General features: G+C 39.4%; 1 protein-coding gene across 1 annotated transcript; it reads left to right on the top strand.

The window, feature by feature from the left end:
• The first annotated feature begins 2,789 nt into the window (after positions 1 to 2,789).
• Positions 2,790 to 25,106, top strand: adgrl4 (adhesion G protein-coupled receptor L4). Its single transcript, XM_007233157.4, has 16 exons — positions 2,790 to 2,898; positions 3,216 to 3,365; positions 5,482 to 5,631; positions 5,785 to 5,934; positions 7,074 to 7,144; positions 9,854 to 10,021; positions 10,284 to 10,467; positions 11,551 to 11,667; positions 11,767 to 11,966; positions 12,140 to 12,319; positions 21,609 to 21,812; positions 22,041 to 22,261; positions 22,473 to 22,539; positions 22,697 to 22,788; positions 23,640 to 23,808; positions 23,903 to 25,106. Exons 1-16 carry the CDS (start codon positions 2,853 to 2,855, stop codon positions 23,963 to 23,965), a joined length of 2,232 nt encoding a protein of 743 aa, XP_007233219.3. The 5' UTR covers positions 2,790 to 2,852; the 3' UTR covers positions 23,966 to 25,106.
• Positions 25,107 to 25,513: the final 407 nt, after the last annotated feature.

Below are 25,513 nucleotides of genomic sequence, written 5' to 3'. Positions count from 1 at the left end.
TGTTATTGCTATGCATGGGGGGTTATTTTCCAAATGAAGAATATATTAAGGAAACTACATTAAAACAATTTAAGGAACCTCAGTTTGAGAAACAATCACCACGTCAGTCGCCGCATAAAAAAAAATCCTCTGTGAATATACTGTTGGCCTGACGCTTTCAAAGTTATCCAGAGCTTTCATCTCTTTTTTCTTGGCTTGTCAGAAGCGGAGGTTTTCCCCTGGTGGAGGGTATGGAGTCATGGTTTCTTTATTGAAAGTGTGGTGGGCGGCTGGGCCAGTCCTGCTCTGTTGCTTATCTGCTCAGGCACATTTCTTAGAGAAACACTGAGCGCACACACACGCAGTTAAAAATATAGCCCTGCTCCGTACCCCACTAACACCAACACAGCGCTGATAGACACGTCCAGTAATTCTGGACCTTTTGCTTGGCACGAGTCCGGGCCTCTTTTACACAAAGAATAATATATCAACAGCTTGTAGACATCAGCACTGGCTTCAAAATACTGCAGATACTGCAAACAAGCTGGCACAAGTGACAGAATGTAGATTTCTTTGGAACTTTCAAAAGAAAATAATATTTGACTACATTTCATGTCATAACAGAGGTGCATAAATGTTTCTATGCTAACTTTCCATCTATTTTTTAGAAAGACACGAAAGTCAAACAATTTTTCACAGCTTTTTGTGCCTTTTTAAACTGAAGCAGTGTGTACAAATGCATAGCAGCACACTCTGGGTAAAGCTATCAGAGTAGCCCAGCTTTACCCATGCTTTAACTTAAAGTAACCAGTGGCTAATTGGCAAACGGTGCGGCCAACAACAAATCATAAAGTACCCTCATTATTACAAGTCAGTTTTCTTCAATAAAGACAGAGCCACATTTTAAGAAAAGTGCCAATTGTATAATTCATAACTATTTGAGAATAATTAATTAAATGAGCTATTCTAGCTACCCTCTGAGTCCTGCATCAAAGCTGCCCAGCTGAGTTTTGTCCAGTAGCTACAGCATGACTCAAACATTTTCTTCAAAAGGCCACCGTGCTGAAGGCAGGACGCGAGGGCTTTTCTCAGGCTAGTGTGCTTTCTGGTGATAGCATTTTCCCCACAAGTGTATAATTTTCAGAGCCACTTAGCACCGCCCTGAAACTCTGCAGCTTTCACTCCGGCTCTTATTCAGTCTGCTCCTGATCTGTCCTAAACCGTTTGGTCATATGGGTGTTGTTAATGGATGTTAAGCAAACCTCTCTATAAGAGCCTGGATCCGTCACTGGTGGTTGTTGTGATTTGTCACACATATCATTGATTCACTTGGTTGTTGTTATTTGCCAAAAAACTCTTCTGAGCATATGAACTGCTCTGTACGCAGCAATAAAAAACCCTTGAAAAAAAAGCCATTGAGAAACTACCAAGAGTAACTGCTTACAAAAATCTAAAGTTCAAAACATATTCTGGTTTGTTTAATACATTTAGTTTACAAAATAACTTCATGTTCACCTGTGGAGCTTTAATGTCTTCAATACTAAATGCGAAATAACACTAAAATAATACAAAAAAACAAATTGAATGTAAAAACATGTACAAACTTTTCATTCGTACTGTACATATTTTCAAATTACCGCACCTGTCCACTTTCGCTGACTGTACAACACCTGTCTGCCATGTACTTGAAGAAGAACTAACAAAACAAACCAGTATTTGACTTTGTAGTGTAGACAAAAACCTCAACTCAAAGTTGAGTATACTCAAGTATCCATGATACATGCTTATAAGATGCAACTTATGTCTGAAACAATAATATAAAAAAGATGTATTAGAAAACCATGCAAGTCCAGCAATTGCTGTGGCTGGAAAAGATGCAAGAATGTATGTAGACACCGCAACGCTTCATCACTTCTTGTTAGTACAAAATGATTGATTTAGACTGAGATGTACATTAAGTTTAGATTTAGGCTAAGGTTTGGGTTACGTTTAAGTTTAGGTTAAGGTATTGGTTAAATTTGGATTTAGGTTTAGGTTTGGGTTACATTTAGGTTTTGGTTTATTTGAGGTGTTGAGTATTTAGTGAAAGTCTAGGTCTAGGTTGAGTTGTAGGTTATGTTTAGGCTAAGGTCAACGTTATGCTTAGGTTAAGTTTAAGCTTAGGTAGAAACTTTGCAACTAAACCAGCCCAACAACATCACACATCCACCACCATTCTTCACTATTAAGGAAATAATCTTTTTTCATCACCTAATAGATACTGGAACCAACTGCAAATGTTCCAATGTTCTTGAATGGCATTTCCTGTTGGGGTGTGTTGAAAACACACACTTTCTTCTGGCAAGTCATCCACAGAGTTACCAATACTTTCATTGTTCAACAGTGGTTTATGAAGAAAGTGTATGTTCTTGAATATTCTTCACTGTCCTCAAAGGCAAAAGACATGCATCATCTTATTGGCAGATTCATCAGGCACTAAATGTTTTCATTTCTTATTAAATCCTTTAAAATTTTAACGTTTCTAATAGCATATTAGATGTTACTGATTCTTATAGCTAAATTATTTAAGAATAATTCAGTCAAGCTGCATCATTTTCTATGTAACTACTACATTACCATATTATTTAGCATCACATTTTTATTGTCAACTACAAGTAAATATTTTAATGGTAGCATTAAATAACAGCGTCTCTGTTTGGGTGTGCTGTTGGGATCTTGCCCTTGGTGTGTCCCTTCACCATGTTTGTGAGAGCTGATTGAGGACTCCAACAGGAAGGGTCAGGTTTGGAGAAACAGGAAACTGATGAAAGGAAGCGATGTACGTCACACAGGCACAGCGCTGCTGGTAAAAGTGATCCAGTTTCTCCGCGCAAATGGAGTTCTTCCTCAACTCACCGATGAAACTCATACTTTTTGCAGGTAGGATACCTTTTACATGGACTCCGACAGTCCTTTATACCTTACAGAAGACCTGTGGGCGATGGTCAATGTTTTCCAATTGTCAGTAGAATAATGTAATTCCCCTACAGTTAAACAGGCTCTTCTAAATTTTATTTTCTTTTTTTCTTATCATTTCTTTTTGCTTTTTTTTGTATTTTGGACTCGGTCCAACTTTTTAAAAATCGCATTTCATTTTCGCAATGTCATTTTCAGCCATATATAAATATTTATATTTCTTTAAAATGTAAATGTATAAAAATCACAACAACACATCATCCATACTCTTTCTTTTTAAGTGTGGCTTTCAACTGTGCTGGATCCATGCAAATTATCTGACATTTGCAAGTCCTGTCACCAGCACGCAAGCTGTCGGTCAATGAATGGCTCCAGTAAAGCATGTTACTGCAACCATGGGTATTCTGGTGATGGGCGCAATGACTGCAGAGGTACGTGTGCCTTGAGCATTATTTTAAAAAAAAGGTCCTCAATCTATTGCAGCAAATAATTTAACAATATTTAAAAGTGTACTAAAAAGCAGTGTTTTTTGTAAAAATAGGTTGTCAGTACAGCCTCTGTATTCCTGGAAGCTAAATTCCTCTGTTTCACTATGATTGATTATTTAATTGTTTAGTGACACCCGCCCTCTTCCCTCCACTTTCAACCATGTGTTTTACTCATTAAAAGTTAAACACAAGTACATTAGCGTCTATGAAATCTGAAATCAAATCAATGGTAAGAAAACTTATTCTAAAATATGTGATTGTTTTTTTCTAAAATAAACAAATCAATCAGTGAATATGATTAGTGTTACCAAAATAAAATTACATATTTGCTTATTATTGGTTAAAATTAGACTGTCCAAAATAATGCTACAGAGCAGTATCAGAATGACAGGCTCTCATCTAAAGTATTCTTTACTTCTCACTATACAAAAAGGAATGTGTGATTGGTCTGAAAACTTTATTTAAAATGTGTACTATATACAATATGTATGTACATGTATACAGTAAGGATGTGCCATATCATATTGTACACTATATGTTACTATAATTTTGAAACGATCATTTGTTTATTACTGTTTTCAAAATACATTTATTTATAAATGTAAATAACATTATATAAAATAAATCTATACATTTTGTAGTATTTTGTTGCAGCAGTTTTTTCTTATTATTAAAATATTTTATCATATTGTATAGAATATTGTATGTCAAATATACCATTAAAAACTGATATTATTGTAGGGTCATATCACCCAACACTAATATATATTGTACATGTCCATATCGTCGCTGTCCAATGAAAAACAAGTATCTCCAAAACAGCAACAGGAGAGAGAAAAAAGCTAAACTTTCAAGGGAATTTTAGTTTATTTCAGGTAATTTTGAAGTTTTTTTATTGGTCTGTTCATCAAAATAAATTTTGGCACAATGTAAGAAGAAAGTTTGCCTGTTTAAATTATGTAGTAAACTAAAAATTGACAAAATGGGCAAAACAAAATGGAGATACTTGTTTTTTCACTGGACAGCAATGATATAAAATATGTATATGTTTATAAATAAACTAATACAATTCAACATAAAATCAATGTCATCCACTCTGATTACTAAAGATTACTCAGCATCCATGATTTTTATTTTCTTCTGTAAGATGAAACATCATGTGTTGTAAATTGCACTGAGAAAACTAGCTTTCTCCAGCAGATTAGATTGTAAGAGGAGCTTTTCAGACACATTTCCTGAGTGGCTGATAACCCCGGCGTGTCTGGGAATACAGCAGCTCGACTAAGAATACCCCTTTTCCTCAGTGAGAGAGAGGACAGTGCGGCAACTTCACACAGCAGCACATGAAAGAGCTGACAACTACAGCCATCTACAGCAGAGTAATCAGACAGGGCTTATTTTACTCTGATCATTTCACCTGGACTGCCATGGATATCTACTGATTATAGTATTGTGTCAAGTAGTTATAGCTAAAAATATAGATCAAATTTTATAATTATTAAAGTAATATTATAAGATCCATTACCTTTTTTGTAAATTTCTTGTTTAATTGAATTTACTGATTGTCTTCTATGTATATTCTATAGGCAGATCATTTTGCTTTTGTCAGTAACTAATGCTTGAAACAAGCCAATCTATAACTTGAAATAAAACACTTTAAGCAGCTTTAATTACTTAAAACAAGGAAAATACATTTAATAATCTGATAATATATTTACATATACATATAAAATGAGAAATTTCAGATATTTACAGTACACTTAAGAGGATTTTACTTGATAATCTATAATGTTTTGCAGTTCAATTAAAAAAAGATAATTTAAGTAATTATTAGATTAAGGTGAATTGTTAAGTATTTTATGAGCAAAAAAAAAGGATTTTTTAATTAATCAATTTCTCTTCTGGCTTAAGTTTCTGTACTGTACTACAATAGTATCAAATTTGATATGTATTTGATATGTGCTAATTGGTGCCTCAACTAATTACACCACACAAACGAGCCCCTGCAGATTAACACAAAGGTTCTGTTGTCTCACATACATTTCTTCACACCTTACAGACGACAACGAGTGTGCAAACGTTACGAACATCTGTGGTGAGAACGCCGTGTGCAACAACACAGAGGGAAGCTACGACTGTACCTGCAATACTGGCTATAAATCAACCGGAAAAGTGAATTTTCAAACTAACGATGGAACCCACTGCACTGGTGAGGCGTCCCATTCATTTTGCAGGACTGCTATTTTTTTTAGACATCACATATTTCAGATATTCAGTGCGAGCTGGTTTGTACACCATTCGCATTTAGATAAGCTCCAGCGGGGTTTCCGTGTCATTAACACTGCTCTCATGTGTACCGCAGATATTGATGAGTGTGAGGACGGTCAGATATGCGGCTTGTACTCCAAATGCCACAATACAAATGGAGCTTTCTACTGCTCGTGCCTGAGAGATTACACAGCGTCATCAGGAGCCGGCAGGTTTCTGCCGACGAGTGGTATAGAGTGCAAAGGTGAATACAGCTGACACATATACACACACACACACACATACACACACAAGGTAATACAATCTCCAATAAAACTGGGTCTTTACAGTAGTACATGAAAGCCTACTTAAGGAAATGTAAAGTTTTATCCTCAACCTAATTTGTCCTACAATATGTCACTGACAGCACATTTACATACATAATACTACGTATATACTGTATGGCCTCTGTCACGAAAATCTTGTATCTCATTGTAATCAAAATTACATTGTGACTAACAGAAAGATATAAAAGATACCATTTATGTAATGTCTCTGTATAAATAGTATGGAATACACACTTATACAATACACACTTATACAATACACAAATATGGCTAATATGGTTACATTTTGCACTAAGGGCAGTATAACAGTATTTGCAACAGTAATCTTAATACTTGTAAATAATAATGAATTGAGACATTTGTTTAAAAACTTTGTAGTGAGGGGGGGCGCCAAGTGGTCCAGCCGTCTAAGGCGCTGCCACTATGATCAAGGCATCTGTAAGCTGATATATCGGAACTGTGCATTGGCTGGAACGCTGGCTACTTGAAAATGTATAATGTAATCGATTAATGTTCGAAAAGAACATTATTGTTGTAATTTTGACACAACATCAGGAATGAACAGTATAATATATAATATATAATGACATACTGTAAGACAAAAGATAAAAGAAAAAAATACATATTTCCGGCACACTTTTATAAGTGTGTGCAAAAAATAATAGATATTTTTAAAATGCCTGAGAGAGTAACAGAACATCTAGAATTAAGGTATGGCAAATATATCTAAAATAGTAATAAAATTTTTCAGTTATAGGTGTTATCTGATTGAAGAAAATAACTCTATGTATGACACCACTCAATTAATTCTTAATTTTACCAAGATGCTCAAAACATTGAATACAACCTATATGAATACCAAGTGGTGTGAAATTTACAATAGTCTACTTAAATCTACACTGAAGTTCTTGTTGTGTATAAAGACAAAAATAGCTTAACACAATGAGTGATTCTACCATTTTGAACAATGCGATCTAATTTACAGTATAAAACAGATTTAAAAAATGTATTTGGTAAATACAAAATATTTCAAATGTTTCAATATGATCTTTTTCAGAGGACCCAAAAAAGGACTGTCATCTTAACAGGGACTGTATTTCACAGGCTGTTAATACAACAGTAAAAAATGTAAGTATTGCTATACTATTCTACATACATCATGCTAACCAATCAATAGGACTGTTGAATGAAAAGTACTAAAATAAACATTTTAACTGGTACAGGTTCTATAAATTATGTGGAGATTCTTCAAACTTAAAACTGCTTATTCACAGTTGTACATCTCGGGTACTACATTAGATACAAAGGTTCTGTAAATTCTCATAATGTTAATGCACTTTAGTACAGGGTAACAAATTAATCATCATTACATTAAGGCCAGACACTGATTCTATAATAGGTACACAATGTGTGTGTGTGTGCGCATATTTTGTTTGTACAGTATCCTCTCATATGGGCATGTGATGTCCAGCTCAGTCGGATGTTTTTAAGCTCACCTTACTCAGAGTGGACCTTTAACATATTTGCCTTGGACCCTGGGTGGTCACACTGTACTCAGGAAACAGCTGTAAATGAAATTGTACAGTAAGAGCTTCCATGGTGACCATGTGATCTCTGGGAAGTAGAACCTATTTACCCGGGCAGGTGTGAGGTATGAAGGTAACACAGGGTCAGGAAAGAAGCAGGAGCAGAATGGAAAATGCTATTTAAGGAATTTATAAGGGAAATGCTGTATAAGGAACCTCTATTTTTTATACAGAACATGATAATTGTTGATTATCACGATAACATAATTTGGTTGGCCATTTTAAACTCTTACATTCAAGTTAATAATTTTGTAAAGATATAATAATATTCTCAGCTCACAATTTAATATATTAAGAATAGTGGAATTAGATATTTATTAATATTCCCAATATTTTGAACAAGTTTTTATTGAAGTGAAATGATGTGTCTGTGTATATCTGGAATTAACCTGTGTTTTTGTTTGGAGCTTAAAAGTTGAATCTGCATTTGACTATTTGAGAATTTGAATTTATTTTACCTGACTTCCAATAAACTAGACATATTTAAAGGTGTACTTCATTTATGGGATTTGAATGTATGTGTCTGAAAATGTATGAATCCGGTTTTTAGTATATAAATTAAGATCAACACAAATACAGAACTGTTAAAATCAAATGTATGAATTAAACACCAACAAATATTAAGTTCATTATCTAACATATTTAAATACACAAAATGAAGATTCAAACATATATGTCAGCTTTTAAGTGGTATATTTTTAATGACTGGGTCATGTTCAGATTTGTTTTGCATGAAATGGCAGACATAAACATCCACAAGATGGTTTTTGAATTTATTATGATCGGATAGTTATATGATCACATTCAGAGGTGGATTCTGTAAATAGAATGTGTTTTATAAAACACATGTTAGTACCAGAAGTAAACAGGTCCTAGTTGATGCATAATCTACTAATGAGACAAGAGCTGGACGCACTATAATATAATATAATCAGTATATTTTGAAGCGATGAATGGTTGTGGTACTGTACATGAAGTACTGCTACCTCTGTGTCACTGTATGATTCAGAATGCAGTGTTATTCTGCGCTGGGGATTGTACTCTGGATTTGTAAAGTGTAGAAGAGAGAATGGTGCTCTCTGCTGGTGCATTCATGAAATCAGGCGTTTTCTTTTATCTATGTTCTCTTCTTTCCCTTGTTCTTACTGATTTATTGACACATATCTTTTGCTAAACAGTGATTTGTTGTGTTGGGATTTGGTTTATACTGCTTTGTCTGTAAAGTAGTTAGTTAAGCTGGTTACGCTTTGAGTTGGACATGTGACTTATGTTGGACAGAATGTTTTGGTTATACTGCATGTTTGTATGTTGGTGTATATATTGTGATTTTGTAAAGTTTTGATTAGGCAGTAATTTTTGGTCAGTCATTTTTGATACAATAATTTGGCTATGCCGTGGATTAATATAGTATTTTAATGTTTGTTATAAATATGACAATTAGTTAATTAGTTGGCTTGGTTATGTTGTGTTCTGGTTCATATAATTATTTTTCTTCTTATTATTATTATTATCTATTAATCTTGTTCAATTTTTTATGAATTATTTAATTGTCTGAAGAAGTGCTTGATTTGACATATATTATGTATATAAGGTAACTTATACCTATAAATACACTGGTGCCTGTCGTTTTTGCTATTGTGCCTTTGAAATTTGTAGATTACTATAGCAGAAAGTAAGTCAGCTACTCAGGACATGCGTTTGTCCACGTACATACAGATCTTGCATAATGGAATGACCTTGAGGTCAGAAGGAAATGCTGCGTCATCCATACTGTCCCCTTGTGCTATTGTGCTCCAGGTCATTCAGGACAAAAGCGTCTTTAAGTGCTGCAGTTTTATAAAGATGTGGTTTATTTTATGATCTTGGAATATACTGTAGTATTGTTTTAGCTGAAACCAAAACCAGAACAAACTACAAAAACATTTAACTGAATACCAAACACGTTTTTCAATTAAAAAATATTTACTGACCACTAAATATATTTGATCACTTGTAAATCAGTGTAAATTCTGAGGGTTTGTTTTCCATTTATTTGGCCAAACACCATCAGGTCTTTTCCATTTTATGACAAAAAATTTGGTTGCTAAATATTTGTTGCATCCCTAACAAAATATAATACAACCAAACATTTAGAATTTTGTTCAGCTTAGTTGTAAAAATGATACACACATTTAATCAATTGCTGTTATTAATATTTAATCCCAGGTCAGAATAGTATCTAAAGCCCTTTCAATCTGTTTTATCCCTGTAGATAATTAACCTGCCAGATCCACAACAACAAATGGAGGAGATAAGGAAGCAAACATTAGGTGAACTCGCCCCAGTTGCTGTCATCTCTTACATCGAAGCCATGGCCATCTCCACCTCACTTTTCTCAAATCAGACTCAGAAAGAAAGTGCCATAAACACAACTATCAGGGTAACTGCTCAATATTCTTATTTATCAACACACACTACATTTTTTTACTTGGCTGTATTATCAATATGTTTGGATACATTTATTTAACCATTTATTTATTTTTAGAGAGGGAAAAAAAACTGCAAGATTTTAATGCATATTATGTAACAGTATCTTATTCCAAGAGAGTTTAGAGCATTGCTAATGGTTCAATTTATTCTGGAAACACACTAACCAGTCACATAGTTACTGCTGGTTACATGACTTAAATGTTCTTGTGCAGAGTTTGGTGGAGAGTGTGAATAACCTCGCTGAGAAGGACGAAAAGGTGGCATGGGACAGAATGAGTGAGGATGTAAAGGACTATTGCATCACTAAGCTCCTGCACACGGCTGAGCAGGGGGCACTGACTCTGTCTAAAGCCTACAAACAGGCAGTCGAGGTGGAGGTCAGCACCACAGATGTAGGTAAGACAAATGGCAAGGGGTCTGCGGTTTAATATCTCTAACATCTCTTAAACTCTGAGATCTGGTGTGTAGGTCCACGCGTCCTGAACTCCTCACTCTTATAACTACAGAAGTTTGCAAATGGCTGGAAACAAATCAGAACTCGGCACTTACTTGAAAAAATAACTGAATATTCTGAACTCTTTCTCTTAAACCCCCTTAGAAGAAAATAAATCAGTGCCAGCATATAATTACACAAAGTACTGGAGAGAAATGAGAACAGCATGAGGTTCCAATCTAATAAGAAAGGTTTCTGCACTAAAATGATTCTGAGATAAGAGAGAGAACTATGACATCTTATTTCTTTCATATACAAGTAGAATTCTGATAAAAACAGGATCAAAAATACTGCATCTCCCATTTATTTTCAGTGAGAGGCAATTGGACAGACAGGCATTAAGACTTTCACTGTAATGAAGTAAAATATAATAATATGTAATACTTTTATGCAATACAGTTTCTTAACAAGAAAGCAGTGTTGTCAATTTTCTGCATATTATATGTCTAAATCTTAAAAAATTCTAATCAAGCACTACATAAAAAGGATTCGTGTTTGATAAGAAACTTATGACACTGATACTGAAAATCCTAATTGTAATTGTGATAGAAAATATTTAAGCAAATCTGCAACTTTTTCTGCTTTTTCATTTTAAAATCAATATTTTCCTGAATACAAATCAAACAGTTCATGTCCCACAAACCCTTTGTTTTATCACGGTTGTCTAGTTTTTATGTATATGTAGAAGTATCTACATGCAGAATTTGGGTTGATTCCTCTTACTGATCTATTAAAATTATTACGGACAGGCAGCTTCTCAAAGTGTCCTGTAGTAGTTTTCAAAGCTCTCAAAGTTTTAAGAATGTAAATAACTTGTGTATGACCTACACTTGTAGCCCGGATACGAGCCAAGGACTGTTAAGGGGTTCAAAAATAACACTAGTAATTACTTCATTTTCTAAATAATGTACACTGCATCTTCATTCGAAAAAGTAAAGCTTGGAAAGGTTTTCATTTATTCTTTTCCTGTATTTTTCTTTTAAAAGATCTCAAACTCTTTAAATTCGACCCTCGCAAACAACGTAAGCCCAGAGTCTCAGTTTCCATCGGAGGAGATTCCATTTCATTGAAGGCCAGATACAGCAGAGAGCAAAGTAAAAATGGTAAGAATACAGAGCTCCTGATTACGTCTCTGCTTGATCTCTCATATGACCCACAAGCCCAAGAGATGTTAGAACATGCATTTATGTTTTATGCATTAGGGAGCGTCTCTGTGATATTCCTCCACTACGACAGCATTGGGCCTCTGCTAAAACCCACTTCTGACCCTGGCGTGACAGACTACAGTCGCTATGCAGCAGCTGGGGAGATCACGGTAAACTCTCCTGTAATAGCTGCTGCTGTAACTCCACCCAGTGCTTTCCCCTTGGAGCGTGTGACCTTCACACTGAAACACAGTGAGGTATGTTCAGACCTGACCTTTCACAACCTCTGTGTTTAAACTTATGCTTACAATGGATGCAATTAGGAAATATAGGACCTGTGAAGGCCTCTGCATTAGTGATTAACTGAGTCTCTTAAAGAATATGCACAATATTCAAAGCTTACATTAATTTTCACCTTTTTTCCATTAAGCCCATAGACCCGGAAAACGATGAAACTAAATGTGCATTCTGGGACTACTCACCCACCAAAATGAGGGGTCACTGGTCCCTGGAAGGTTGTGAGCGTACTTCCGCCAACAGGAGCCACACCACGTGCTCCTGCAATCATCTGACACACTTCGCCATACTCATGTCCTCTGGCCGGGCCAATGTGAGTTTGCACAACACCTGTCAACAAATAATGACAAAGTTTGATTGACCGATATGAAATGTCTCCAACAGTAATTATTTATTTCTTTATATGAGCCGTATATCATCGCTGCCTAATAAAAAACAAGCTGTCCCTTACATTATCAAATTTTCTTAATGAAAGGACAAATAGAAAATCTCCAAAATTACCTGTTTTTGCGGTGTGCAAATATTTATGTATTTTCATATGTAGATTTACTGTATTTGTGTATCAGTGTAATGAGTACTTTTATTTGTGACAAAAAGTGTAATGTTAATTTAGCATTGGAGCTGTAATACATTTATAGGTAGGCAATGTTTTATTTTAAATAATGTTTTAGGATATCTAATCAAACACTTTCCCAATAAACAACATTTAATGCAATATTTTGAGAAGCAGCCAATATGCAAATTCTACCCCATGCAGAATACTAAGACTGTTAGCCAAAACATTGCTAAACACTATCCAAATAAACATGACTACATACAGTATAGTAATTGTAATAAGGTCTGCAGCTGCTCAGTGTATTAACTGAAAAAGTATATTAGGCATCACAAAAGTATCACAAAATGATAAAATATTACCATATTACCAATTTTTGGGACACTCTTACAGATATGTTACTCATATCAGTTCCAAAAGGAACCAATTAGTAAGCTAACGCACTTGATTATTATGCTTTGAGAGGAACTTACAAACGAGCACACATACACCACAAAAATAATGGACATATCAAAGTCTTTTTAAAGGCTTATTTAATCTTAAACTTCCACGTGAAAAGCAAAACAAAAACCAGATATGCTACACACACACACAACATCTGCTTTCAGTTTTATTGCAGTATTTTTACTGTGACAGAAAGCTTTTTTGCCTGTTGTTTATAAACAAAATCCTTCAGATAGCATTTGTGGGGGGGTTGGTCTCGGGGTCTTCCCCCATAAAACGTTTAATGAATTCATACCTGTCAAGTCTCCCGTTTTGGCCGGGAAACTACCGTATTTTACTCCTCGTTCCCGCCGTCCTCCCGTATTAGTACTTTCCCGTAAATTTCCCGTATTATATTGAAATTTAAAAAACTTTATTATTAAGGATACGGGGCACTGACCGCGGTGTGCCTCTAAACCAATCGTGGTGCCGGTTCAAGGAGAAAGTCCCGCCTTTCAGAAGAAACAGCCAATCAGCGGAGCGCAGAGGAGGGTCAGTGTGGGAAAGACCCAAACTGAACTGATCAGGGGTGGAGTGATCAAAAGAAAGAAGTATCAATTAAAGATTAGTAATTGTGTAGGCCCCTTAGGACTAATTTTTGCTGTCCTTTTAGTAAAACCTCATAATACTATTTTTAGGTCACCAACAGTCATTTTGCAGAATTTCTGCATCCTTTGTTCAATTTAAAGGGTTTTTAATTTGGCTGTATTAAAAGAATGACATATGTAGGAATGTCCACAACATTTCGGTGTCAACAGAGGTAGACCTATCAGATTCTGATAATCTAATTGTAGTCTGTAAGTGGTTCACATGTGGTTATTTTAGATTTTTTGTAAACCTGTCTTAAAATGTAAGGTATACTGAACCTCGGTTGGGCTGGTGGGACGCCTTTAAGCGGACGGATGAAAATATCCCTTATTTTTAAATCCAAAACTTGACAGGTATGTGAATTAGATGCCATTTCCTGCATTGTGGTGTTTGTAACAGGTTGTTAAACACATTACTTACCTACAAAGGTGACTTAGCGTTAATTTAGTGACTATTTTAGATTCATTTACAGCTTTCTTATCAGCAGCTCCAGCTCTGTGCAGCTCACCCTGTCTGTGTATTTATACAGCTAAGCTCAGCTAAGCAACGTTTTAAAAACACATTTTAACACACAAGCAGCTACACGTGATACTTTAGCTTTTACAAAGCGTACATGTATGTGTATTTGTGTGTGTCCACAGCAACACGGTTTACCTCATTAAAGAAGCTTCAAGTGTTATACAGGTGGTTTAAATGTCCGTTCCGACACATTTTGGACAGGTTTAAACATGTTTTGGGCACGTGCCAGGCTGCGTGACGACGTGATTTAATCTGCCTCTCTCTGTTGCTCCCAACGCAGCTCCTGGCCCCGCCCACTATTCAGGCTTTTGATTTAGAGGCAACTGAACCAATTAATCACCTTGCACTAATTAAAAAGATATTGCAAAAAGAAAAAGTGGATAAATATTTTAAGCATATGCTCTTCGTATATATATTGCTCTATATTTTTAACAGGTTGTTAAACACCTCATTTATCTACAAAAGTGACTTAGTATTGATTTAGTATTAGTAACTATTTTAGAGTCATTCACGGCTCTCTTATCAGCACAGAGTTGCCAGGTTCGCGTTTTTCCCGCCAAATTGGGTTTGTTTGAAAATCCAGTTGCGGGTGAAAATTTAGGGGTGGCGGTGTGCGTTTTTTTGGACTACTTTAAAGTGGGTTTTGCCTCGGACCTTGCATGAACACGGCGGGCAAACGTTAATTTAATTAATTAGAACAAAACAGAAGAGCATAACCATGTATGGAAGGACATCATGAAAAGGAGGGAGGGAGGAAGGAGAGAGAGAGAGAGATCACAATGTAACCGAACATCACAAGGAGCTGAAAAAAATGTTAAAGAGGAGAGAAGAGAGGTCAGAAGGGGCAAGAACAGAAAAGAGTAAATAGAAGAGTAATTTTTTTTGCTAATTATGTTGTTGTTTTTGACTGGGATATAAGACATATTTTGAGCTAGTTTAAGCTTCTGAAGGGCGAGTTTTAGACTGACTTTGGGTTGGATATTTTTGTTGGACCTGGCAACCCTGTATCAGCAGCTCTAGCTCTGTGCGGCTTACTGGGCTCTTCTGAAACACTGTTAGTGTATTTAGTTACACTACCAAGCTTAGCTAAGAAACGTTTAAAACACATTTTAACACACAAGCAGCTACACATCATAATTTTGACCTACTGAGCTAGAATTCATATTGTGGCGAACTGGCCTAATGGACGACACTCTGGAGACTCTTGCATCTTTTTCTCTATAGATTTATTCCTCTCCATCCACACAAAAAAGTAAATTCATACAGCACAACCTCGAACGACCAGAGGAAAAAGAACACTCTCCAGATTTCTCCCGCTCTCTCCCTCTCCCCCAGTTCCGAACCCCGCCCCTCCCCATTCACTCTCTATCCTGGTTGGCTGGCACCTGTTCTCTACATGGCGCCCCCCTTAACCCTGAAGATCCCAGTGGCGACGCCACACAGCCCCCCCCCCAAGAGTCGAACGCCCCCGTCGACTACCAATAATAACACAGTACAAAACCCCCACACATTAGTACAGAACAAACGCAAAACATCATAAACAGGGATTAACACACAAAATCCCTCAAACGCCCAGGTGGCCTCCTGGTTCGTTGGGGTCGGCCATTCTCAGTCCCAGCCGTGGCACAGTCCTCGGTAGCAGGTGTTTGTGTTGTCAGTGACGGCGGCGGCGGCGGCGACGGCCGCGGTGAAGGTGACCGGCTCCCGTTCAGTCCACTGTTACTCAGCTTAGGGCGGTACGGCGCTAGGCGGTCGCGGTGCACAATCATCCTCCGCCTACCCCGGCGGATCCTGTACACTACGTCTCCCAACCGGCCCAAAACCCTGCACGGTCCCACCCACGCTGATTGTAGCTTTGGGCATAGTCCCTTCCTTCTCTGTGGGTTGTAAAACCACACGTCGGCGCCCACTACCAGCGGCCCACCCACGCAACGCGTGTCATACGCCCGTTTTTGCTTCGCCCCTGCTGCCCCCTGGTTCGCCCTGGCCAAGTTGTGCACTCTGTGCAGTTTAATGCGCAAGTCGGCCACAAATTCGGGCCCTGGTTCGCAGGCGCCTTCCCCCTCAGGTGGCGCCCCAAACGCCAGATCAACCGGCGTGCGCAGCTCTCGCCCAAACATCAACATCGCGGGGGTAAACCCTGTTGTTTCCTGTACGGCAGAACGGCAGGCTAACAGGACTGTGGGCAGATGCGCATCCCAATCACGCTGGTGTTTACTAGTGACCATAGCTAGTTGGGTGGCCAGAGTCTTATTAAAGCGCTCCACCAACCCATCGCCCTGCGGGTGTAGTGGAGTGGTACGCGTTTTCTCTATCCCCAGTAGCCTACATGTCTCTTTCATCACCTCTGATTCAAAATTTCGCCCCTGGTCGCTGTGCAATGTTTCCGGAACCCCAAAACGACAAAAAAATTCATCCACCAGTTTGGTTGCCGTGGTAACAGCACTCTGGTCCTGTACTGCGTACGCCTCCGGCCATTTAGTGAAATAATCGATAGCTACCAATACGAACCGATTACCCGCCTCAGACAACGGGAATGGACCCATTACGTCGACCGCCACCCTGTCCATCGGACACCCGGATTGCATCGGCACTAACGGAGCTCTCGGTGCTCGCGCGGGCCCCTTTTTCGCAGCGCAAACATCGCAGCAGTGCACGAAGAGTTCTACATCATTACGGCACCCTGGCCAGTAAAAGCGTTGGCATAAGCGTTTAAGTGTTTTCGTCACCCCAAAGTGCCCCACGCCGGTCGCACCATGAACCGCGCGCAGTACTTCATCTCTCAGGTCCCTTGGGACCACGTACTGGGTGACGTCACCCCTGTCAGTGGGATCCTCCCACTCCCGGCATAGCACGCCGCGAACAAGCCGCAAACTACCCCAATTAGAACGTAGCGCTTTAGCCACGGGACCTTTAATCGCTACATCAGCCCAATCCGGCGTCGAGGACGCCTCCAGAGCTCGGACCGCCCACTCCATCTCCGGATCCCCTCTCTGCGCTGCCACGAACCGCTCTAATGGCACGTAGGTCTCCTCGCCTTGTTCCCCGGTTTGGAACACCGCCGCGCAATGCCCCTGCTCCACACAAATAGCCTCCACGCGCGAGCAATGTTTACACCCCACGCTCTCGCATGGCCTACGTGATAGCGCGTCCGCGTTGCCATGGCTCCGCCCCGGCCGGTGCGCAATTTGAAAGTCAAACTCCTGTAACCTCTCAATCCATCTCGCCAACTGTCCCTCTGGCTCGCGAAAGCTCATGAGCCACTGTAACGAGGCGTGGTCTGAACGCAGCAGGAATGGGACGCCATACACATACGGTCGGAAGTGTTCTAGACCGGCCACAACCGCTAACAACTCTCTGCGTGTTACGCAGTAGTTCCGCTCCGCTTTATCCAAACACCTGCTAAAATACGAGATAACGCGTTCAGCCCCGTCGTGAATTTGTGACAGGACTGCCCCAATGCCGTGATCGCTCGCATCCGCATCGACCACAAACTGCTCGTTCAGTTTAGGGTACGCCAGAATTGGCGTATCACACAAGCGCTTCTTTAGCAGCCCAAAAGCATGATCAGCTTCGCTCGACCACTTGAATTTAGTGCCGCCCTTCGTCAGCTGATGCAGCGGCACAGCAATCTCGGCGAATCCCCTCACAAATCTTCTATAATATGACGCTAGCCCCAAAAAGCTACGTAACTGTTTCAAATTACACGGCGTTGGCCAATCTCTTACGGCTTTAGTTTTCTCCGGGTCTGTCGCAATCCCCGCCTCGCTCACTACGTGCCCTAAGTAGTTCACTTTGTTTTGCAGTAAATTACACTTAGCCGGGTTCAGCTTCAAATTAGCCGCAGTAATCAGACTCAATACTAGCTCCAAATTTGCCAGAGCCGAGTCAAAGGTCGGTGCGTGGACCAACAAATCATCCAGGTACACTACGCAGGTGTACTTGGGGATACCCTCTAACACGCGCTCCATCAAGCGTTCGAATGTCGCCGCAGCGTTGCACAGCCCGAACGGCAGAACTCGAAACTGCCACAGTTCAGTCCCGATCGTGAAAGCAGTTTTTTCCTTGTCCGACTCGGCTAAGGGAATTTGCCAATATCCGCTACGCAAATCGAGTGTACTAAACCATGCTGACCCAGACATTTGTTCCAAAGAGTCGTCAATACGCGGCAGTGGGTATGAATCTAGTTTAGTGACCGCGTTTAGTTTCCTGTAATCCACGCAAAAACGCCATGACCCATCTTTCTTCTTCGTTAGCACGACCGGGGAAGCCCACGGACTTTTGGACGGCTCGATTACACCCGCTTCAGCCATTTCGCGAATTTTCTCCCGCGCCTCAGTGCGTTTAGCGAATGCGAACCGGTACGGACGCTGGCGTACGGGTGTGGCTTCACCCGTCACTATTTTGTGCTCTGCTAGGTTTGTAACCGTGCAGTCGCGCTCAGACGCCGCGAACGCTCCCCTGAATTTGTCCAACAGAGCCCATAATTGCGCGCCCTGCTCCCCCGACAGATGCTTAACGCTCCTGTCCCACAGCTCGCGCAGCGGGTCGTATTCAGAAATCGCCCGCTGATTAACCCCCGGATTGCTATCGGCCAGGACCTCCCTTACGTTCACCACTTCCCCATTAAATGACACTGTGCCCCGGCTACAGTCGATTAGCGCACCGTTCTGCTTCAAGAAGTCCAAACCCAATATGCACTCGTCCCCGATCTCAGCTATAAGAAACTCGTGTGTGAAGGAACTATGCCCGAGTCTAAACTCAGTAAATACCCGCCCCTTCAGCCGTATAGCCTCACCCGTAACTGTGACCACGGACGTGTCCCCATTCCCCTCGATAGCGCACTCGCATCCCACGCTAGGAGCCACATCTGGTCTAAGTAGTGACACCGATGACCCCGTATCAAGTAAAGCGCTTACCGTGATCTCGCCAAATGAACAGTCAATGAATTGTCCTGCATGGTTCTTGACACGAGCAGAAGACAACGAGGAAAAAACATTTCTGTCCTGGGCCGCGCCGCTCCTCACCGGCCGGCCCCGCATCCGTTTCCCGGGGCTTGACAAACAGCAGCCCTGTGTCCCCTCAGACCACAGTTCCAGCAGACTCTTGAGCTCTCTCTCGCAATCGCGGCTCCCGTCGCTCCACCCCCAGATTGCCCCCCAGCTCTCCATGGTCCAGGGCGCCCCGACAGGATCTGCTCCGCACGTTCCGCCTCCGCTACAGCTGCCTCTATGGATACCGGATCCGCCAGCCGTACGTGCGTTTGTAGCTCCGCCGGTCTCAGCGCGTTCAAGAATTGGTCCCGAGCCAGCCTTGCCTGGACTCCCCCCGGGAAGTCTGGGTAGGCCTGCCTCACCAGCAACGAGATCTCTGATGCGAGTACTGGAAGTCGTTCACCGCTCTGCCGTCGCCGTTCCGGCAGCAGGTGTTTTGCGATGGCCTCTGGGGGTTGGCGGCTGAAGCGCGCCCTCAGTGCTGCTTTCAGGGCGCTCAGATTCAGCCTGTCCGACGGCGGCAGCTCCACCAGTACACCCAGCGCAGCGTCCTGCAAAGCTAGGCAGAGGTTGGCGGCGGTTTCGTGCTCGGACCATCCGGATAGCTCCGACACGATGTCTAATTGGGCTTCGAAGCCTGCCCAGTCGGCACCTCCGTTAAAGCTCGGTAGCCGCCAGCCTTGTGTCTTGTGTGCATTCGTGGCCAGCGCCGCTGTTGTTTGTATAGCATCGCCTCCCACATCTGTCCCGCTCCCCAGCGCATGGGTCGACCGCACCCCTATTTGGTCGGGTGGTGCAGCTGCGCAGCTTGGCGCCGTCGTCTGCTCAGCTCTCGATCTCGCGCCGGGTGGGAGCCTTGTGCCACATGGCGCCGGATCCTTCCCCGGCGCACGTGGCCCTCTTGCCTCACGCTTTGTTCTCTGCGTGCTTGTGTCCCGCGTTTCTCCTTCGTCGATCCCGTCAGCGACTGCATAACTTTGGCCCTCCGCCCTCACGCGGTGCTTCCTCCTGTATCCCAGTTCGTCCTCCAGCCGCCGAATTTCGGCTTTCACGAGTTCGGTTAGCTCCACTTCTGACACCACTGTGGCGAACTGGCCTAATGGACGACACTCTGGAGACTCTTGCATCTTTTTCTCTATAGATTTATTCCTCTCCATCCACACAAAAAAGTAAATTCATACAGCACAACCTCGAACGACCAGAGGAAAAAGAACACTCTCCAGATTTCTCCCGCTCTCTCCCTCTCCCCCAGTTCCGAACCCCGCCCCTCCCCATTCACTCTCTATCCTGGTTGGCTGGCACCTGTTCTCTACATGGCGCCCCCCTTAACCCTGAAGATCCCAGTGGCGACGCCACAATATGTTTGCTAGCTTCCAACAACAGTGCCTAAAGTTTTATTACATTTTACAAAGTGTGTGTGTGCGCGCACAGCAACACAATTTACCTTATAAAAGGAGCTTTAAAGTGTTATACAGGTGGTTTAAATGTCCGTTGGCCACATTTTGAACATGTTTTGGGCACCTGCCCGGCTGCAGGACGACGTGATTTACTCTACCTCTCCCTACAGCTTCTAGCCCCGCCCACTATTCAAACTTTTGATTGACAGGCAACTGAACCAATACAAACAAACAAATAAACTATTGTACAAATAAAAAATAACTTATATAATTCTTTCTAAAACTTTTTTTAAATAACAGGATTCAACAGGGCAACATAATATTTTATGTAAAATGTTGTGGGATCCAAATGAATAATTATGAAATGAGAAGGGGACACACCCCCCTCAGATTTAACTGTGGTAACGCAGAGCTAGTTCAAACTAGAGGCGTGTATGGTTTACATAACCGTACTTACAGCTGTATTGCTGTATTTTTAGTGCGGTTGTGGCAGTCTTGACAATATAAATTTGTCTATTTGCATAACGTGCATCAACATGTCAGAAACATGCGCGCCCGCTGAAAAGATAAAAAGGGTTGTGTCCCAAACTGCATACTAGCACACTAAATGCCATTCTGCAGCTAGGAACCTCTGACCAAAAAAGAGCCACCTGGAATCTTTTGAAGACCTTACACCAACGATTAAGCGATTTTACACTTTTTACTAATTTTACTAATTTTAGTGTCGGGATAAAATGGCGTACGTGTCGCCTACATGTACCCTATAGCGTAGCCGACACTGCAGCTCAAACACCTGAAGAGGTGTGTCCCAATAGTTTTGTCCTTGGGTACATATCATAAACTTATTAAATCAGATTTCTTTTTCTCACATTCATTGCATTAAGCCCAACAGAAAAGATTACATGCTTAAAAATAATAAAAATAAAAATTATAAAACAGTATTTATTTATTTATAATTTTATTTTTTGGCTTTTGTTTCCTAGGTTAGTGATATAATTAAGGACACATTGTGCTACACATAATGTACTGCTGTGTCTGAATTTAATCTGTGTTTCTTGCCCTCTTCAGCTTGCAGCTCACTATAACGTGCTGACCCGCATCACCCAGCTGGGCATGGTGATCTCCATCATCTGTCTCTTCATGTGCATCTTCACCTTCTGGTTCTTCAGCGAGATCCAAAGCACCAGGACCACCATCCACAAGAACCTGTGCTGCAGCCTTTTCATGGCAGAGTTTATCTTTCTGGTTGGGATAAATATGTACACACACAAAGTAAGCATGCCCAGTTCTGTCAAGATTCTGTAAAATTGTAAAAACGTTAATGTAAATTGTTTAATAGTACAAAACTAAAAAAGGTATTACAATATCACATTGACAATTGTGGGAGAAAATATTTATTTAGGATCTTCTTTTGTATGATATACTGTATTTATAATTGACATGTGCCACGTGGTTGTATAAAAGCAACAGTGAATTTTTTGTGTGTGCTCTGCATTGCAGTTGTTTTGCTCAGTGGTCGCTGGCTTGCTGCATTACTTCTTCCTGGCTGCTTTCGCCTGGATGTGTATTGAGGGTATACACCTGTACCTGATTGTTGTTGGAGTCATCTACAACAAAGGCTTTCTGCATCGCAACTTCTACGTCTTTGGCTACGGAAGTCCTGCAGTGGTTGTTGCAATTTCTGCAACTCTCGGCTACAAATACTACGGTACAAGTACAGTGTAAGTATAGCTGTAGTTCTAATCATACTGCAATCATAACCTTAAAGATGCCATTTTCAGCAACATTCAGCAAGATTTTTGTAGCAATGTTCAAATAATAAAGCAAGAAAAAGAAATTTTTATGTACATGTCACATGTCAATATTTTTTTTCTATATATTTTTAATGCTTAATACACTGCTACAATACAATTTTTGTTGTTGTTTTTAAAGGTGTTGGCTAAGCACAGAAAAAAGTTTCATCTGGAGTTTCATCGGACCTGCATGTCTGATTATTCTGGTAAGACTTAATTAAAGTAATATTAATATTTTTTATTTGTTGAATTAAAAAAAAAAAAAAAACTTTATTAACTTAGCTTGGTGCAAATATATACTTGCATTTTTGTTGCAAAATTATGGCTTCATGCTGTAATATTTTCTCTCATTGTCACATTCAGGTTAATTTGTTGGCTTTCGCAGTTATCATCTATAAAGTCTATCGTCATACAGCAGTAAAGAAACCTGAGATCAGCCACTATGAAAATATCAGGTGAGATTTCTTGCTTAGATAATTATATCCAAATTAAACATTCTTAAACAAACTTCTTTTACTAGTGGTGTCATGAAATACAATTTTTGTGAGGAGGAACATGCTTGTAGCTTCTGCTTATAATCTAACAATCTGTAAATAAAATATCTACCTTACTCAGATTGTCCATGGCAAGTCTTTAGTCTTAATTTATCTCTCCTTCCTGACTTTAATTATCAGGGAGGTGGGACTCACTTCCTCCTTCATAAGACCTCCTCACTGTCCTCAGTCTCCTCCTGAATAATCACAGGCTGATGGCATGTTTTGAGCTAGAAGATGACATTTACCTGCTCATAACATCCACTAAGCTTTTTTGGACATAATTTTGCAGGTCTTCACAAAATGAATAGACCAACAGAAATGGTCCAAAATTGTTTGAAATAAAACCTTTTTGCTTGACTTTTATTGAAAATAAATACGTTTTTTTTTCTAGCGCAAAGATGCCATTTAAGGATTAACATACAGTATTTCGTCACTGTCCAAAGAAAAACAAGTATCTTAATTTTTGTGGAGTTTTAGTATATTGCATAATCTGAACATACAAACTGTCCATTACACTGTAATGTATTGATGAATAGAACCAATAGAAATTCTCCAAAATTACCTGTAATAAACTCTTTTTACACTGACTTCCATTAAAAGTTATGTAGGTTTTATCTTTTTTCCTGGAAAGTTGTCATTTTGGAGATACTTTTTTTTCATTGGACAGTGATAATTTGCTAATATATACCATTTGAGAAGCATAGTTTAATTGGTTAATAAATTATAATTATTATATAATAATTTGATATGAATTTCATTCTTAACTCCAGGTCTTGTGCTAGAGGAGCTCTGGCCCTCTTGTTCGTTCTTGGAGCTACATGGACTTTGGGCGTGGTGCACATTCTCAATGAGACGACTCTCACAGCCTATCTCTTCACGTTTGCCAACGCCTTCCAAGGAATGTTCATCTTCATCTTCCTCTGTGTTTTGTCCAGAAAGGTAAATAGTCCTTTTGAATCACACAGTTCTTTTTATTATAGTTGTTATTATCATTTTTTTTATTAACATCACCTTTGAAATTTCTCCTGAACAGATTCAAGAAGAATACTACAGACTGTTCAAGAACGTTCCGTGCTGTTTTGAATGCCTGAGATGAAGAAAACACAATATCAGCAGCTTCCACTGCAACAGCATACTGAAAATGTTTATATGAATCAGAACGCTACACTTTGTAAATAAGAAAATCACAATTAGTTATTGTCTAAAAGACGAGATATTGGGGAATAGGTTTCTGGAAAAACAAAAGAATAGTTTGTATAGAGTAGCACATAGCATATAGAGTTGCTCCAAATATTTATTTTTAAGAATTAAAATGCAAAAACATGTTCATGTAAATGTAAAAATAACTACTTTTAGTATAGAAGAGATGCAACATAGATACGGTTTGATCAGTTCCAAGTTAAACAAGCACTAAAACATGATTTTAAAAGAATGATTCTGAGACTGACATATTGAAGAGTAGTAATTGGTTTACCTATGTCATTTATTCTAATGGCTTGGTTCATATACAATCTATGAAAATGTCTTTGCTTCAGTATAGTTTTGATGAATTCTTGATACTTTTTAAGTTACATAACTCAACTGATCATTATATGAATAATTGTTAATATTCACTGTGGGCACTTATGAAGGTTAGCTGCTGTGCACAGTACCATGATGTGCTTAAGTAAAATGTCGTTTTTCCTTTTTATACTCAAAAATAGTACTGTACCGCTATTTAAAACACAAAAAAAATCTACTTTATTTGCAGTAACTAGAGTTACATGTAATTATTTGTCTTCTGTATGTACTGTATAACTTTAGTGTTTCTCTATCCTGATCCTGGAGGCACCCTGCCCTGCACATTTTAGTGCTTTTCCTGCTTTAACACACCCACTGCAACTGAACTGATTTGGTAATTCACTGATTAGTTGAATCAGGTGTGCCTCCAACACACTGGTATATTTCATTAACTGTCATTAATTGACTTATGAGTAGTTTAGATATTCTTCATTTACACTACAAAGATTTAAAAAATGATTCATTAGTTTGGTGTCAATTGGTTGCAGACAATGTCTGATGGCTTTGCAGTAGCTAATGAAGCATTAGAAATTATTTTTTTACTTGTTAATTTGTATTTTTAAGCTCCAAATGTCTTTTTGTCTTTAATTACTCAATTCAAGTAGTTTGGCTTGTCTTTTTGTTTTGGATGTGTTTATAATTGATTCAAATAAATGCATTCAAGAACATGACTGATACACTGCTATTCAAAAGTGTGGAATTACATTTCAAATTCATTTTCTCAAATATTTACATTGTATTGTACAATATAAATGCAAAACAAAACATTTAGAAACATAAGATTATTTTCATTTCTCTGTATTCATATTTAATCAATACTTTATATGTATATAAAGATATTCATTATTCAGGACACATTCTAACACACTGTTCTCTTCAATTATTTAAGAGATGTTTATGAATGTCATGACTTTGCTTGTTAAGGCTTATCCTGTAGTAACTGTAGACGAAAACTAAGGTCTTCATACACACCCCCTTTGTTTTTTATATAATTTTATGCAAAAGACAGTAAGTATCTTATATTACTTACTCTGTAAATGCCTTTTTGCAGTGTCCACATATCTGCTATAAGAGGTCTAATGAT

This window comes from Astyanax mexicanus, chromosome 16, assembly GCF_023375975.1.
Source record: "Astyanax mexicanus isolate ESR-SI-001 chromosome 16, AstMex3_surface, whole genome shotgun sequence".
Lineage (NCBI taxonomy): Eukaryota > Metazoa > Chordata > Actinopteri > Characiformes > Acestrorhamphidae > Astyanax > Astyanax mexicanus.
Note: the sequence above shows the minus strand (reverse complement) of the source record. Positions and strands in the feature narration are given on the sequence as shown.